General features: G+C 34.4%; 1 protein-coding gene across 1 annotated transcript in view; it reads left to right on the top strand.

Annotated features, from left to right (window-relative positions):
- The first annotated feature begins 4,107 nt into the window (after window positions 1-4,107).
- The window catches only part of pnp5b (purine nucleoside phosphorylase 5b), a 25,408-nt gene continuing 12,600 nt past the window's right edge, over window positions 4,108-16,915 (top strand). The window contains exons 1-3 of the mRNA XM_056446675.1: window positions 4,108-4,212; window positions 9,768-9,937; window positions 12,690-12,793. Coding sequence (XP_056302650.1) covers window positions 4,190-4,212; window positions 9,768-9,937; window positions 12,690-12,793 — 297 coding nt within the window. The 5' untranslated portion in view covers window positions 4,108-4,189. The remainder of the gene's footprint in view (window positions 4,213-9,767; window positions 9,938-12,689; window positions 12,794-16,915) is intronic.

The following is a 16,915-nucleotide window of genomic DNA, read 5'->3' as shown; positions in this document are numbered from 1 at the left end:
AGGGATAATTAATTATTGATCATAATCTGAATAAATGGCTACTTATTGTTATGTTTAAAATGTATTTAAATGTTTTTTCATAGTATATTATTACACACACGCATGCACACACATGCATATGTACAGTTTCTGGCCACCAGTGGATTGCATACAAACCCCAACCCTAAACCTGGAGCCCCAGTTGCAGCATACTGGGCAACATGATGGTGCTTGATTTAATTTGACTTATCAGTAGGCCCACACGGAGTCTGCAAGCAGAATTTCCACAGATTTTCAGCCCATCATTATTTCTGTTTATTGACTTGAGTAAATGTGTGTAAATCTATATTTATTCAGTTTTTAAATTAATTTCAGTAATATTATTGACTAATATGAACATGTTGATCTGATTTATGTACAGTGCAGTTTATAAAGTAATATTTTCTGTCTTTTAGTAGAGTATATGTATATATTAGTATATGAGAGACTTGCTTTGTTTACTAAATAAAGTGGATCTAATAGGCTTTGCATGATAAACTTTAAATAAAAGTTAAAAAGAGATTATTTTTTATTCAAGGTTTATTAAGGTTTTAGTTATGATGCTCCCAAAATGATTCAGCAGAAATCCTCAGATTTTTACCAAAATTCTGTGCAGAAATAGCTAAAAACGTCTGCAGATACTGTCTGGCCTGACTCATAAGGGTTTATTGAACAGTCTTAGTCTGACCCATCAGCTAGGACCTCTTTGCCTTGGGAGACCCAACCAGGGGCGTTTAGTCCCGGACAACATATCCCTCAGGATCACACAGACACTCAATCCCCTCCACTGTGATACGGTGGTGGTTCATGGAGAGGAGAAGAGCTAATTCTGTGTATTTCTTTATCTTAAACATTATTGCTGTGTTATTTGAATGAATCTGTAATAGTCTAACACAGTTACGAACAGGATTCAAGCATTTAACTTAGAGACCACACACACACACACACACACACACACACACACACACACACACACACACTCAAATCTGAGTTTATGAATGATCGATGTTACTTTTCCAACATAAAACCTTTTTCCTTTCAGCCTGAATGATGCTTTATAATCCTATACACCAGTGTGTGTGTGTGTGTGTGTGTGTGTGTGTGTGTGTGTGTGTGTGTGTGTGAGAAGCATCAATGCCGCTGTGTGAAAGCAGATGCTGAATTAAAGGGCTTTTCTTTCACGCTCACATTCACTGTTTGTCTTCATTTGCAGCTCTTTGTTTTGATTCAGACACTTTTGCACAAACTTCCTGCTCGTGTGTGTGTGTGTGTGTGTGTGTGTATGATGGAGAACTGGAGAACAGAACATCCTGAGCACAGCAGATCCGTGAGGAGAATCAGAAGAGCAGCAGTGACCAGGCGTTTCTATAATGTGTGTGTGTGTGTGTGTGTGTGTGTGTGTGTGTGTGTGTGTGTGTGTGTGTGTGTGTGTGTGTGTGTGTGTAAGTGTGCGTGTGTGTGTGTGTGTGTGTGTGTGTGTGCATGGTTGGGCAAAAATAAATGGAAATGTATTTTAAAATAAAAAAACAACGAATACCTAAGTGTTTAACCTCAGTGACAACATATATCAAAATTATATACACGGTGGCTCAGTGGTTAGCACTGTCGCCTCACAGCAAGTAGGTCGCTGGTTCGAGTCCCGGCTGGGTCAGTTGGTGTTTCTGTGTGGAGTTTGCATGTTCTCCCCGTGTTGGCGTGGGTTTCCTCCGGGTGCCCCGGTTTCCCCCACAGTCCAAACACATGCGCTATAGGGGAACTGATCAACTGAACTGGCTGAAATGTAGTTTCTGTGCCTGACGATCGGGTTGTCGTAGTCCTAACCTTTGACCACCACCCATTTCACATTGGGCCTGCAGGAGGATGTTGCTCCTTTAGGCTGAGCCCGGCCGGGTTCCGTGGGATAAAATCCGGCCAACAGGTGCTCGCATACAAGCCCCAAACTCAAGCCTGGCTCTAGGGTGGAGGAAAGTCTTTACCCCAGGTGGAGGAGTTTAAGTATCTTGAGGTTTTTTCATGAGTGAGGGAAGGACGGAGCGTGAGACTGACCGGCGGATCAGTGCAGCAGCAGCAGTAATGCGGTCGATGTATTGGTCCGTTGTGGTAAAGAAAGCAAAGCTCTCGATTTACCGTACCGATTTACTGGGTCATGACTGAAAGTACAAGATCTCAGATACAAGCGGCTGAAATGGGTTTCCTTCGCAGGGTGGCAGAGTGCACCCTTATAGATAGGGTGAGGAGCTCTGTCACCTGGGAGGAGCTCGGATGCCTCCTGGACGCTTGCCTAGGTAGGTGTTCCAGGCATGTCCCACCAGGAGGACGCCTCGGGGAAGACCCAGGACACGCTGGAGGGACTATGTCTCTCAGCTGGCCTGGGAACGACTCGGGATCCCCCCGGAGGAGCTGGAGGAAGTGTCTGGGGAGAGGGAAGTCTGGGGTTTTCTCTCCTGAGGCTTCTGCCCCCACGACCCCGGAGAAGTGGAAGAAAATGAATGAATGAGTGAATGTTATTAGGATCATATACTAATTTTCCCATTTTATAAATGACTTGAAATATTAATTCCTTCATTTATTTTCCTTCAGCTTAGTTCCTTATTTATCAGGAGTCATCACAGCAGAATGAACCGCCAACTATTCCAGCATACTTTACAGCCGTATCCTGTACAGTTCTGTTGTCTGAGTGGCAGTCGTTTCCAACTAAAATGGTCCTGTGGTCCACTACAGTGAACATGCTGTAAAAGTAAAAATAAAAACAAAATGTAAAAACTCTAAATTGTAGAACTTTTTTAAACTCAAATGAAAAAAAAAGAAAAAAGGTGGGGTCTCAGGAGGTTATATAAAATCAGTAGTTCATTGTTGAATGCAGTTATGCACTGTCAGCAGGAGGGGGCGCTGTTTTGCCATTCTACAGAATAAACTTGACATTGAAAAATGATGACATTTATTGATATTTAGTTTTATTTACATTAGATTCAGTTGTGCTTTTCTACATTTAATCTTTTGTATTTTTATAAATATATTATTATGCATTTATTTTATATATATTTTTTGAAAACGAGACACACCAATTTATGACATTTCGTGCATTAAATATCTAATCGTATATACTCATATTTATATATATATATATATATATATATATATATATATATATATATGTATATGTGTGTATCTAATCGTATATACTCATCTATATATATATATATATATATATATATATATATATATATAAATAGATGAGTATATACGATTAGATACATATATATGAGTATATACGATAAGATACATATATATACATATATATATGTATGAGTATATACGATTACATACATATATATAAATATATATATTTATATATGAGTATATACGATTAGATACATATATATATATATATATATATATATATATATATATATATATATATATATATATATATATATATATATATGGGTATATTCGATTAGATACATACATACATATATATATATATATATATATATATATATATAGTATGTATGTATGTATGTATGTATCTAATCGTATAATCGTACGATTACTAATTTTTTTTTTTAGCGATATACTAATCGTATATATATATATATATATATATATATATATATATATATATATATATATATATATATATATATATATACATACTATATATATATATATATATATATATATATATATATATATATATATATAGTATGTATGTATGTATGTATCTAATATATATGATTAGATATGTAATGCTCGAAATGTCCTAAATTGGTGTTTCTCTTTATATATATATATATATATATATATATATATATATATATATATATATATATATATATATATATATATATATATATATATATATATATATATATATATATATATATTGTTACAGGTAGCTTTTAAGAGGCTTGGATAAACAGAGTTTATCGGTTTGGTTTGTTGTGGAGGTGCGGCGAGTGACGTCAGAGGGTATCACACTCCAGGACATGCGCATCATCATCATCACCATGGAGAAACACACCCGCTCACGATGAGCCAATCAGAATACACGTTTCAGAAGCGCATTTTTTCCTCATATATACACATACACTTCATTCACACACACACTCACGCACACACTGAGCCTCAGAGCAGAGTCACGGTAACCGGACACTACAGAAACGCCGACATGACTCCTGATTCCGCCACCGGGTGAGTTTAATCTCTTTAACAGTGCTTTAACATATTTATAATCGCATAGATGATGATTATAACTCTTGTTTTGATCAGTTTAATTTCATTCTGTGTATTTCGAGTGTTTATGTGTGTGTGTGTCGCGCGCGCGCGCATGTGCTCCAAAGACGTCATCAGGCTAGAAGTTACATCAGACAGCACCGAAAACAGCGCTAAATTACCGGTTCATACTAGATATACTAGATTAAATCAGCTCATTTATGTGCGTTTCTGAAGCAGTGGATTGTGATGAACCAGTTTAACCGGTTTTGCGGAAGTTCGTCATATTTCACATTCGCGCGCAGCATCATTTACATAAACACACATTAAACACACACTCGGGAGGATGAGACCTATATAACAGGCCAGATGAATTATATACTTTAATGAGTTTCCAAACTATTAATATAACTGGTTGTGTGAGATGCACGTGTGTGTTGTACTGTATGTGTATGTGTGTGCGTGTGTGTGATGCTGGGGAATCCAGCGCGTGGTGTTCATCACGTACAGCATCACTGCGGCAAATCCCAGATCAGAGAAATCATGTTGACTATTTTGTTTATTATATGCTACAGCAATATATGTATAACAATGTAAGAAGACAAGTGTATATACCAGTTTTCATCTTTTATTACACACATATTCATACAGAAATCTGATATATGGCCATTTATGAACATATGTATACAATTATATCGCATATATTTCAACATATATTTACATATTTGTCACTCCAGAGGTTTAAAACAAATATATACAGACATGTTTTTGCAGTATAAATGAGTACACCCCAAACAGATCTCTCTATTAGAGTAATAGTTTCTCCATGATGCTTTACAGTAATATATTAATGCAGATACATTAGATTAGTCGCTATCAAAGACAAAACTGATCAACTAATTTGACAAAAAACCGAAGATAACAGTGCAAAAATTAATACTATGAAGGGGAAAACATTAAATAAAATGATAATAAATCAAAAGAAACACACAAAAATGTAAATTTAGTTGAAATGCTGAAGTTTTTAATTTATTTGCAATCACTTGTTTAAGTTTAAATGTATTCTCTTTCTATTCCTAAACATGTTCGGTGACCAAACTCTTATTTTAATATATATAACTGATTTATAAAAGTGTTTTGTTTAAATGCACCAACATGTATTCACTGAGAAATGTTCAATAATAATATTTATGCTGAGCACTGTACAGTATATGTTGCAAATGGTGCATATTTTATTCATGTGGAATCCAAACCTGAACTTTATATATATCATATCTATATAATTAGCATATAGTGTCATTGTTCAGATTTCTATAGAGGTATTGACAATTGCTGGACAATTACAGACATTTTTTCACACACCATGGAGACGAATCTAAAAACATTTCATTCAAATAAATCTAAACGTTAACAATAATGTTCGTTTTTGGTTATTCTAATGACCAGAACATATAATAATAACATAATAATCTCATAATAGCATTATACTAACGATAGTTTATGGTTATTCTAAGATATAACGTTACTCTAATGTTAGTTCTGGGTTATTCTATTATAATATTAATGCTATACTAATGTTAGTTTATGATTGTTCTGAAGATATAATAACGTTACTCTAATGTTAGTTCTGGGTTATTCTATCATAATAATATTAATGTTATACTAATGTTAGTTTATGATTGTTCTGAAGATATAATAACGTTACTCTAATGTTAGTTCTGGGTTATTCTATTATAATATTAATGCTATACTAATGTTAGGTTATGATTGTTCTGAAGATATAATAACGTTACTCTAATGTTAGTTCTGGGTTATTCTATCATAATAATATTAATGTTATACTAATGTAAGTCTATGATTGTTCTGAAGATATAATAACGTTACTCTAATGTTATTTCTGGGTTATTCTATCATAATAATATTAATGTTATACTAATGTTAGTTTATGATTGTTCTGAAGATATAATAATGTTACTCTAATGTTAGTTCTGGGTTATTCTATCATAATAATATTAATGTTATACTAATGTTAGTTTATGATTGTTCTGAAGATATAATAACGTTACTCTAATGTTAGTTCTGGGTTATTCTATTATAATATTAATGCTATACTAATGTTAGGTTATGATTGTTCTGAAGATATAATAACGTTACTCTAATGTTAGTTCTGGGTTATTCTATCATAATAATATTAATGTTATACTAATGTTAGGTTATGATTGTTCTGAAGATATAATAACGTTACTCTAATGTTAGTTCTGGGTTATTCTATCAAAATAATATTAATGTTATACTAATGTTAGGTTATGATTGTTCTGAAGATATAATAACGTTACTCTAATGTTAGTTCTGGGTTATTCTATCAAAATAATATTAATGTTATACTAATGTAAGTCTATGATTGTTCTGACGATATAATAACGTTACTCTAATGTTAGTTCTGGGTTATTCTATCATAATAATATTAATGTTATACTAATGTAAGTCTATGATTGTTCTGACGATATAATAACGTTACTCTAATGTTAGTTCTGGGTTATTCTATCATAATAATATTAATGTTATACTAATGTTAGTTTATGATTGTTCTGAAGATATAATAACGTTACTCTAATGTTAGTTCTGGGTTATTCTATCATAATAATATTAATGTTATACTAATGTTAGTTTATGACTGTTCTGAAGATATAATAATGTTACTCTAATGTTAGTTCTGGGTTATTCTATCAAAATAATATTAATGTTATACTAATGTTAGGTTATGATTGTTTCGTAGATATAATAACGTTACTCTAATGTTAGTTCTGGGTTATTCTATCATAATAATATTAATGTTATACTAATGTTAGTTTATGATTGTTCTGAAGATATAATAATGTTACTCTAATGTTAGTTCTGGGTTATTCTATCAAAATAATATTAATGTTATACTAATGTTAGGTTATGATTGTTCTGAAGATATAATAACGTTACTCTAATGTTAGTTCTGGGTTATTCTATCATAATAATATTAATGTTATACTAATGTTAGGTTATGATTGTTCTGAAGATATAATAACGTTACTCTAATGTTAGTTCTGGGTTATTCTATCATAATAATATTAATGTTATACTAATGTTAGTTTATGATTGTTCTGAAGATATAATAACGTTACTCTAATGTTAGTTCTGGGTTATTCTATCATAATAATATTAATGTTATACTAATGTTAGTTTATGACTGTTCTGAAGATATAATAACGTTACTCTAATGTTAGTTCTGGGTTATTCTATTATAATATTAATGCTATACTAATGTTAGTTTATGACTGTTCTGAAGATATAATAACGTTACTCTAATGTTAGTTCTGGGTTATTCTATCATAATAATATTAATGTTATACTAATGTTAGGTTATGATTGTTCTGAAGATATAATAACGTTACTCTAATGTTATTTCTGGGTTATTCTATCATAATAATATTAATGTTATACTAATGTTAGGTTATGATTGTTCTGAAGATATAATAACGTTACTCTAATGTTATTTCTGGGTTATTCTATCATAATAATATTAATGTTATACTAATGTAAGTCTATGATTGTTCTGAAGATATAATAATGTTACTCTAATGTTAGTTCTGGGTTATTCTATCAAAATAATATTAATGTTATACTAATGTTAGGTTATGATTGTTCTGAAGATATAATAACGTTACTCTAATGTTAGTTCTGGGTTATTCTATCATAATAATATTAATGTTATACTAATGTTAGGTTATGATTGTTCTGAAGATATAATAACGTTACTCTAATGTTAGTTCTGGGTTATTCTATCATAATAATATTAATGTTATACTAATGTTAGGTTATGATTGTTCTGAAGATATAATAAGATAGTTTTTGGTTATTCTAATGTTATATTAACATTATAATTTTACCTTGATAATAAAGTTATAATAACATTATACTATCGTTAGTCTTTGGTTGGTATAATGTTAATCTAACAGTAGTTATTCTATCCTGAATTTGTTTTCATTTTAAATCTGGATGATGAGTGCTTTACAGAAATTACATTTATTAAGTTTTATTCTGTTGCATAAGTATAAATCATAACTCCAAAGAAACTGAATTTCCAGGTGGTCTGTTAAATATGAGAATCAGGGAGTTTCCACTGTCAGCGATGAGTGAAGTCTGATTCAATCTGAGAATCTTTGAGTCATTTATTATAATAAACCTGCTCTTCAGAGTCATTTGTGCGTTAGTCCATCAACCCTGCTGTTACTCATTGATAAATACTCATTTAATTACTCGCAATTTACAGTAAGGTTTCATTAGTTAATGTTAGTTGATGTGTTTATGAATCATACACTGAAAAAAGTGAAACTGCTGTATCTTTTATTTAAAGCACATTGTTTTTTTGGAAAATTATGCTTTTAACCTGTTTTATTTAATATGCCTTGAAGCAAAAAATAAACCACCTAGGAAAAAAAACTTAAAGTAGTATTTTTACATTCATCCAGCAGTTTTCCTGTCATGAAATATATAACATAAATGATATTATACATTATTACAATAGTGCTGTCAAACTGTTAATCTCGATTAATAGCATCAAAATAAAAGTTCATATGTATAAAATGTATTTGTGCATATGTATGTATATACTATATATGATATATATATATATATATATTAGTGCTGTCAAAATTAGTGCGATTAATTTGGAATATTTAACGTGTAAAAAAAAATTAATGCAGTTGCAGTATTTTTTTCCTGTTATGGCCGACATGTGTTCAACGTGCAAAGAAATATGGATAAGACCAAGGAAGGACTTTTAGAAGGAAAGTTTCAGTATAAAACAATGAATGTCGCATCACCAGGCTCTCCAGCGTTTCCTCCAGAGTTTCATGCAATTTTGGATGTTTAATTTTTAGTCTTTCGACTTGTTTTTAATGGAATTTGAAACCGCATGCCGAATGGAAAGAAAAATCTTCGCATTTCGTGACTCGGTGGTCCGTGACTTTAAGGTAATCAAATAATAAGGATAATAAGGAATCTAAATCATATTAAAATCGGAGTATTGGTGTCCATGTAAATGTACTCAGTGAAAGTGCCAGATCATGTCGCGAGACAGCCCATTCCTCAGCCTTTGAGTTGATTGCATGCTCCCTCAAATGTGTCATTAAGTTTGACGTGTTTCCCCCCCTTACACGCAACTTATATATATTATATAGGTTATAATATACCTATATATTATGTTAATACAATCTTGTATTTTAGTTGTGATTAATCGTTTGATAGTACTAATATATATATATATATACTATATACAAGGTGATTGGAAGTATGTGTATTGGATGTTATTAGTTTAATCAGTTGTTATTAGTGAATAACTTCGGAATGTTGTAATTGGCCAATCAGAATCTAGTATTCTAGAGTGCCGTGTAATAAATAAAAAAATAAAAATGTATGTTAACTATAAATCTAAAATCATGTCCGATCAAACCTACAAATGTCCTCCCTTAGTGATTGTTTTTTCCTCTGCCGTGTTGCAGGTACAGCTATGAGGAGTGTAAGGCCACAGCTGATTGGCTGTTAGAGCGAGCTCCGGAGCGCCCTCTGGTGGGCATTGTTTGCGGCTCTGGTCTTGGTGGATTGGCCAAAATGCTGAAAGATGAGCTGGTCATAAACTACTGCGACATCCCAAACTTCCCCCAGAGCACCGGTGAGTTTATCTGCACACCGATCAGTCTAATCTGATCAGTCTGATATAAAAGCCCGTTCACACCAAGCATGATGAATATAAATTTAAGGATAACTATATTTATGTTCACACAGACACACCATAATGATCTGTTTATGTTTAGGTTCTGCTTTTATTGGTGCACTTTATCCCCTATGACCAGCAGGTGTCTCAGTGTGCTGCAGCGCATCTGAACACACTATTGATCTGCTGACTCTAATCAATCTACTCAGACAATCTGTTTAGCAATCAGGTTTCCAGCATTTTACACACAAACACACTCAAACTAGCACTGGATTCTTGCGCCACGTTTATTTTGACTCTGCGCCAGCAGTTTATTTTATTCTTATCATAATTTCTCATGGTATAGCCCAGGGATGGGCAAACTCGATCCTGGAGGGCCGGTGTCCCTGCATAGTTTTGCTCCAACCCTAATCAAACACACCTGCTTGTAGCTTTCTAGTGATCTTGAAGACACTAATTAGGGTGTTCAGGTGTGTTTGATTAGTGTTGGAGCAAAACTCTGCAGAGACACCGGCCCTCGAGGATCGAGTTTGCCCATGCCTGGTATAGCCTATAGCGGCTTTCCAATTGCCAATATTGTTGGTAGAGTGAGCAAGGTTTTAACGCGTAAAGTCAGAGTCCGTAGGCAAAATAGATGCAAAAATAAAAACGTCTTTATTTTCCAATCAACAGAATTACTTCATCACTTTTCCTTAATGTATATGCACACTTCTCTGTTACCTTAAGTTATTACGTTGAGTTACGTTGAGTTACGTTACAGTCCAAAACTGTGTGCTTCCTACCAACGCTCTCTCCTCCTCCATGCAGTGAAGCCACAGTTATATAGTCTGCTACTGACACCTTGTGGCCAATCACCAATTTACAGTGGATGGCTTCTACATAGCCAATTGTTTTCGGTGATAGTCTTGATCTAGATAATCTTTTAAGCGAGGGCTGAACATCATCAGTGTGCTTGTCCACAGTGTCGTCTGTAGCTTTAAATCTCCCTAAGTAAAAAATTACCTATCGTAATAACGACGAAACCTATAATCAGTCGGTAAAATCATTTATTATTACAGATATTACAGTGTGATCAGTCAGTTTCGCATGTCTGAGACATACTTTAATTCTGAATTCACCTCATAATGCCAGTCCAGTGTTTAAAATAACTAATTTTGTGAGCAAACATTGTTAAATATCACAGAATGATGAAGAAATTATGCTATTTTAAGTGCTTTTAAGGCTATCTCAGCACTATAAATATACTTTAATGCCTATAGAATACCCAGGATAACATGAATAATCCGGATATTTCCACAAGCGTTTGTTTATTCCCTTCATGTTTGATTTATTTATCCCTTTCTATCCTCCTTATCCTCATGCAGTGAGAGCTGACTGTAGCTGACGTCTTCTTCAGTAATGTATACAACAAAGGCTCTTTCTGAAAACGTAGCCCTATATACATTTCTGGAGGTCACAAAATATGTAGCCAGAAGTACGTATTCCTGCATTTCACCTTTAAAACACACTCTACGGTGCGGTGAGACACCGTTTCTTTTCACACTTACTAGCTGACCGCTTACATCTGTGTGGACGGCTTTACCGCTGTTACCTCTTTGTCTAGTGCAGGGATGGGCAAACTCGATCCTGGAGGGCCGGTGTCCCTGCATAGTTTTGCACCAACCCTAATCAAACACACCTGCTTGTAGCTTTCTAGTGATCTTGAAGACACTAATTAGGGTGTTCAGGTGTGTTTGATTAGTGTTGGAGCAAAACTCTGCAGGGACACCGGCCCTCGAGGATCGAGTTTGTCCATGCCTGGTCTAGTGGCTCGCTGCGTACGTCGACATACTTGAGACGCAGAGAGGAGTTGACCATGATGACGGGGTTCGAGTCCTCAGTTTCAAAAAGCAGGTAAAACAAAAACAATAGCCAAATAATGAAATAAACAAGTTAATAACAGGTTGAAAGTGTGGTAAAGTCTTAAAACATGGTAAAAAAATCAGGCAAGGGCTTTTCTTTTCTGGATAGCTTTTTAAAACACTGTGGTTGGGTTCATGGAAGGGGGTGGGCGGGTCAATCGATTGGTCAGTCAGTTAGTCAGTCAGTCGACAGCGGCCTCTGGTGGATTTATATGAGAACAGCAGGCATGAATGGCACTCGCAAGAGAAATTTGAGATCTCAAAACACATAGACAGCGCCCTCTGGTGGATTCATGAAAACAAAAACCGCTAAAAACGTAGCTCCTGGGACATATTTGGCGCTCTCCAGAAATGTATACAGGGGTACGTTTTCAGGATGAGCCTAGGTTGAATGTATTGTGGAGTTTATGTGTGATGGCGCCCTCTAGTGTCATTAAAGAGAATGTATACTTTGCTCTAAAGATACAGGACTTTTTTTGTCCTCTCTTCTCGGTGGATACATATACATTATCATCAAAATTAATTGCATTAAACACCAGAATATATTGTGATATAATTTTATGTCCTTATTCATAGCGAGCTCTTTAATTTAGACTGGATTCTGATTGGCTGTCAGTGTTTTATCATTCATCATCTGTGTAAAATCCTTCTGAAAGTGAGGATATCCTTCCTCTATCTTTATCGCTGTAGTTGTGTTGTGAACTCTGCTATTCTTTAACGCTGTCCACCATTTTAACAACTATAAATAAGTATCATGCTTTGGTGTAAACGGGCCTTAACTCACTCTCATCTAACCGCTTGTGTTTTAGTGCACGGCCACGCTGGAAAGCTGGTGTTCGGCACACTCAAAGGAAAGCCGTGCGTTTGCATGCAGGGCAGGTTTCACCTCTATGAAGGATACGCTATTCAGAAGGTGATTCACATGTTTGACATTAACACACTCAACAGCAGAGTACACAAACATGCTCTGAGACGTTTTACATCACAGCCCATTTAGAAAATGAATGTTCCTCCATTTCTCAGTGAATATAGGCCGTGTGTTGGTGCATTTAAAGAAAACAGATTTATTAAACAGATATATTTATTACAATTATATTTTAGTCACCAAACATATTGAGAAATTCAAAGACAATATAATTAAATTTAAGCAAAATATTGCAAAAAAAAAAATTACAACCTATAAAATTTCAACTCAATTCTTCTCTTGATTTTTCCTCTTTTTCTTTAACATATAAATTTGGCTGTACTACTTTATGCACCGTTATCGTGAGTTATTTTGTTAGATGAGCTCCAGATTTGGCTTCAGTACTGGCTAATCTAATGTATCTGCACAAATATAATATTGTAGAGCTTCATATTAAACATGAATTTAAAAGAGAGATGAGTGAGGGGTGAACTTATATATGCTGAGCACTGTGTATACACGACCAGTCAAAAGTTTGGGCTCAGTTTTTTGTCATGTTTTTTTAAAGGAAATTCTTCTGTTCATCAAGGCATTATTTATTAAATGTAAAAAAAATAGTTAAATATTTATAAAAAATTAAATAACTGCTTTCTTATTGTATGTAGTTTGAAGTTACTGAAGTTATTACTCCAGCCATTGCTTTTATTACTATTACCATTAATAATAATAATATTTCATTCATTTTCTTTTCGGCTTAGTCCCTTTATTAATCTGGGGTTGCCACAGTGTAATGAACCACCAACTTATCCAGCATTTGTTTTATGCAGCAGATACCCTTCCAGCTGCAACCCATCACTGGGAAACACATACACACTTATTCACACTCATACACTACAGACAATTTAGCCTACCCAATTCACCTGTACCACATGTGTTTGGACTGTGGGGGAAACCGGAGCACCCGGAGGAAACCCACGCGAATGCAGGGAGAACATGCAAACTCCACACTAACCCAGCCAAGGCTCGAACCAGCGACCTTCTTGCTGTGAGGCGACAGCACTACCTACTGCGCCACTGCATCGCCTAATAATAATAATAATAATAATAATAATGAATATTAGAGTGGGGCGACGCAGTGGCACAGTAGGTAGTGCTGTTCGAGCCTCGGCTGGGTCAGTTGCCGTTTCTGTGTGGAGTTTGCATGTTCTCCCTGCATTCGCGTGGGTTTCTTCTGGGTGCTCCGGTTTCCTCCACTGTCCAAAGACATGTGGTACAGGTGAATTGGATAGGCTAAATTGTCCGTAGTGTATAAGTGTGTGTGAATGAGTGTGTATGTGTTTCCCAGTGATGGGTTGCTCTGCATAAAACAAATGCTGGATAAGTAGGCGGTTTATTCCGCTGTGGCGACCCCAGAATAATAAAGGGACTAAGCCGAAAAGAAAATGAATGAACGAATGAATATTGGAGTGATTTCTGAAGGATCATGTGACTCTGAAGACTGGAGTAATGAAGCTGAAAATTCATCATTAAAATCACTGGAATAAATGATGAAATTGAATGATAAACTACTTTTTTTTACCCTCCTGTCCACAATTTCTGTTTAACAGAGAGCAGATTTCTTTAACACATTTCTGCACATAATAGTGTTAATAACTCATCTCTAATAACTGATTTATTTTCTCTTTGTCATGATGACAGTAAATAATATTAGACTAGATATTCTTCAAGACACTTCTATACAGCTTGAAGTGACATTTAAAGGCTTCACTAAGTTAATTAGGGTAAAGTTAGGGTAATTAGGCAAGTTATTGTATAACAGTGGTTTGTTCTGGAGACAATCCAAAACTAATATTGCTGAAGGGGGCTAATAATATTGACCTTAAAATGGCTTTAAAACAATTAAAAACTGCTTTGATTCTAGCCGAAATAAAACTAATAAGACTTTCTCCAGAAGAACAAATATTAGAGGAAATACTGTGAGAAATTCCTGAATCTGTTCAACATCACTTCTACACAATGCTCTACAGTAATATATTTGTGCATCTACATACCTCGGTGAAGTTTGCCCCCTATAAAAAGAAATAATCCTCCATTCGTTAGTGCTACATCTGTGCGAAAAAGCAAATGTTTGTGCTGGTTTGGGGTCTGAGATATTAAGCATTATTTTTTCGACCGTGTGACGTCACTTTCCACTGCATGTTGCTTAAATCAATGAAACACTGTGTCTATTTTTATTGTTTAGATATTGCCTAATCAAAGTATTTCAGGAGCTGCGACAACACTCTCCACCCCTTCTCCTCTAAATCGCACAAAACTGGTGTGATTCATTTATGACAAAACAAACAATAAAAATAGATGCAGTGTTTAATTTAACAGCACAAACGAATGACACCAGATTTGTGCGATTTAGAAAAACTGCGATGGAGAGTGACGTCACGGCTCCTGAAATATTCTGGTTATATCTAAACAATGAAAACAGATACAGTGTTTGTTTTAACGGCACAAACCAGCACAAATCGAGCACAAACAGACTGTGTGCTGATTTGGAGTGATTTGAGCAACATGGGGGGGGAGTGACGTCACATGGTCAAAAAAATAATTTTTAATATCTCAAACCAGCACAAATGAATGGCAAAGTTTTGGGGATTATTTGTTTTTATGGGGTGCCAACTCCACAGAGGTCATCTACCTTGGATTAGTCAGTACTGAAGCCAAATCTGGAGCTAATCTAACAAAATAACCGAAGATTACAGTCTAAAAATAAGTAACCCAAATGTACATGTTAAAATTGTGTTGACTTTTTTCACTTGAATTTAAATGTATTATTTTTGATTTCTGAAGATGTTCAGCGGCCAAATTATATTTGAATAAATAAATCTGTTTAATGCATTGGTTTTATTCAAATACAGCTAAATATATGACCTATATTCACTGAGAAATGGATAACAATACTCATTTTCAAAATGAGGTGTACTCACTGTATGTACAGTATATACAGTGCTCAGCATATATAAGTTGACCCCTCACTAATCTCTCTTTTAAATTCATATGATTAATGCAGATACATTAGATTAGTCAGTGCTGAAGCCTAATCTGGAGCTTATCTAACAAAATAACTTATAATAACGATCCAAACACTAGTACAGCCAAATTTATATGTTGTAGAAAAATATTAAAGACAAATTTAAAGAAGAGGAAAAATCGAGAGAAGCAAATAAATGGTCATTTTGTAGGTTGTAATTATTTTTTTTCCCAATATTTTGCTTGAATTTGATTGTATTCGATTTCTCAATATGTTTGGTGACTAAAATATTATTGTAATAAATATATGTGTTTAATAAATCTGCTTTGTTTAAATGCACCAAAACACACTGCCTATATTCACTGAGAAATGGAGGAACATTCATTTTCAAAATGGGCTGTACTCAGTTATGCTGAGCGCTGGATATGAACTTGTGTTTGAATTGTGTTCTAATTTTCCAAACGGTCAAACTAAGTTCTACAAATGATTCGGAATGTTCCAAACTTGCTACATTTAGTTTGATCTCTGAAGGCTTTGAAACAATGTAACATCTATAAAGAATGCTGCTCTTTAAACAGAAGCTGCACTTCCTCAAGGCCTGCTAATAAAACAGGCATCCGCTTCTCCTGTTTGCTCAATGTAAATACCGCTGGCACTTTTACTGTGTTTTTATTAATACAGCACACACTTTGCACCTGTGAAATGCACACAGACGCACATAATCATACCTCAATCAGCTCTGTTAAAAACCAGACCAAAATAACCTCACAATGCTAAAAGTAGGTGTGAAGTTGGGTCGTTTTCATCCACTCTGGGGGGATTTTGAGGCTTAATTTGGCATCAGATTTCTCTGTGTTTCAGCAAATGGAATCATTTCTGCTGATAAATCTTATTTTGACACACATTTTAGGAAAATACTTTGAAAGTTTTAAAATACACCATGTGAAAATGGACTCCCCTCTGGTTATGTTGGGGACTATTTTTGCCCCATTGACTTCCATTATAATCATATTTATTGATTGTAAAGCCATGACAGCAGATAATCATGCATTCTTCATTTTTGCTGGTTTTACCTGTTGGGAAGAGGGACAATTAGTCATTTGTACTGT

Source organism: Danio aesculapii, chromosome 2 (assembly GCF_903798145.1).
Source record: "Danio aesculapii chromosome 2, fDanAes4.1, whole genome shotgun sequence".
Classification (NCBI taxonomy): Eukaryota; Metazoa; Chordata; class Actinopteri; order Cypriniformes; family Danionidae; genus Danio; species Danio aesculapii.
This window is presented reverse-complemented; position numbering and strand designations above follow the sequence as displayed.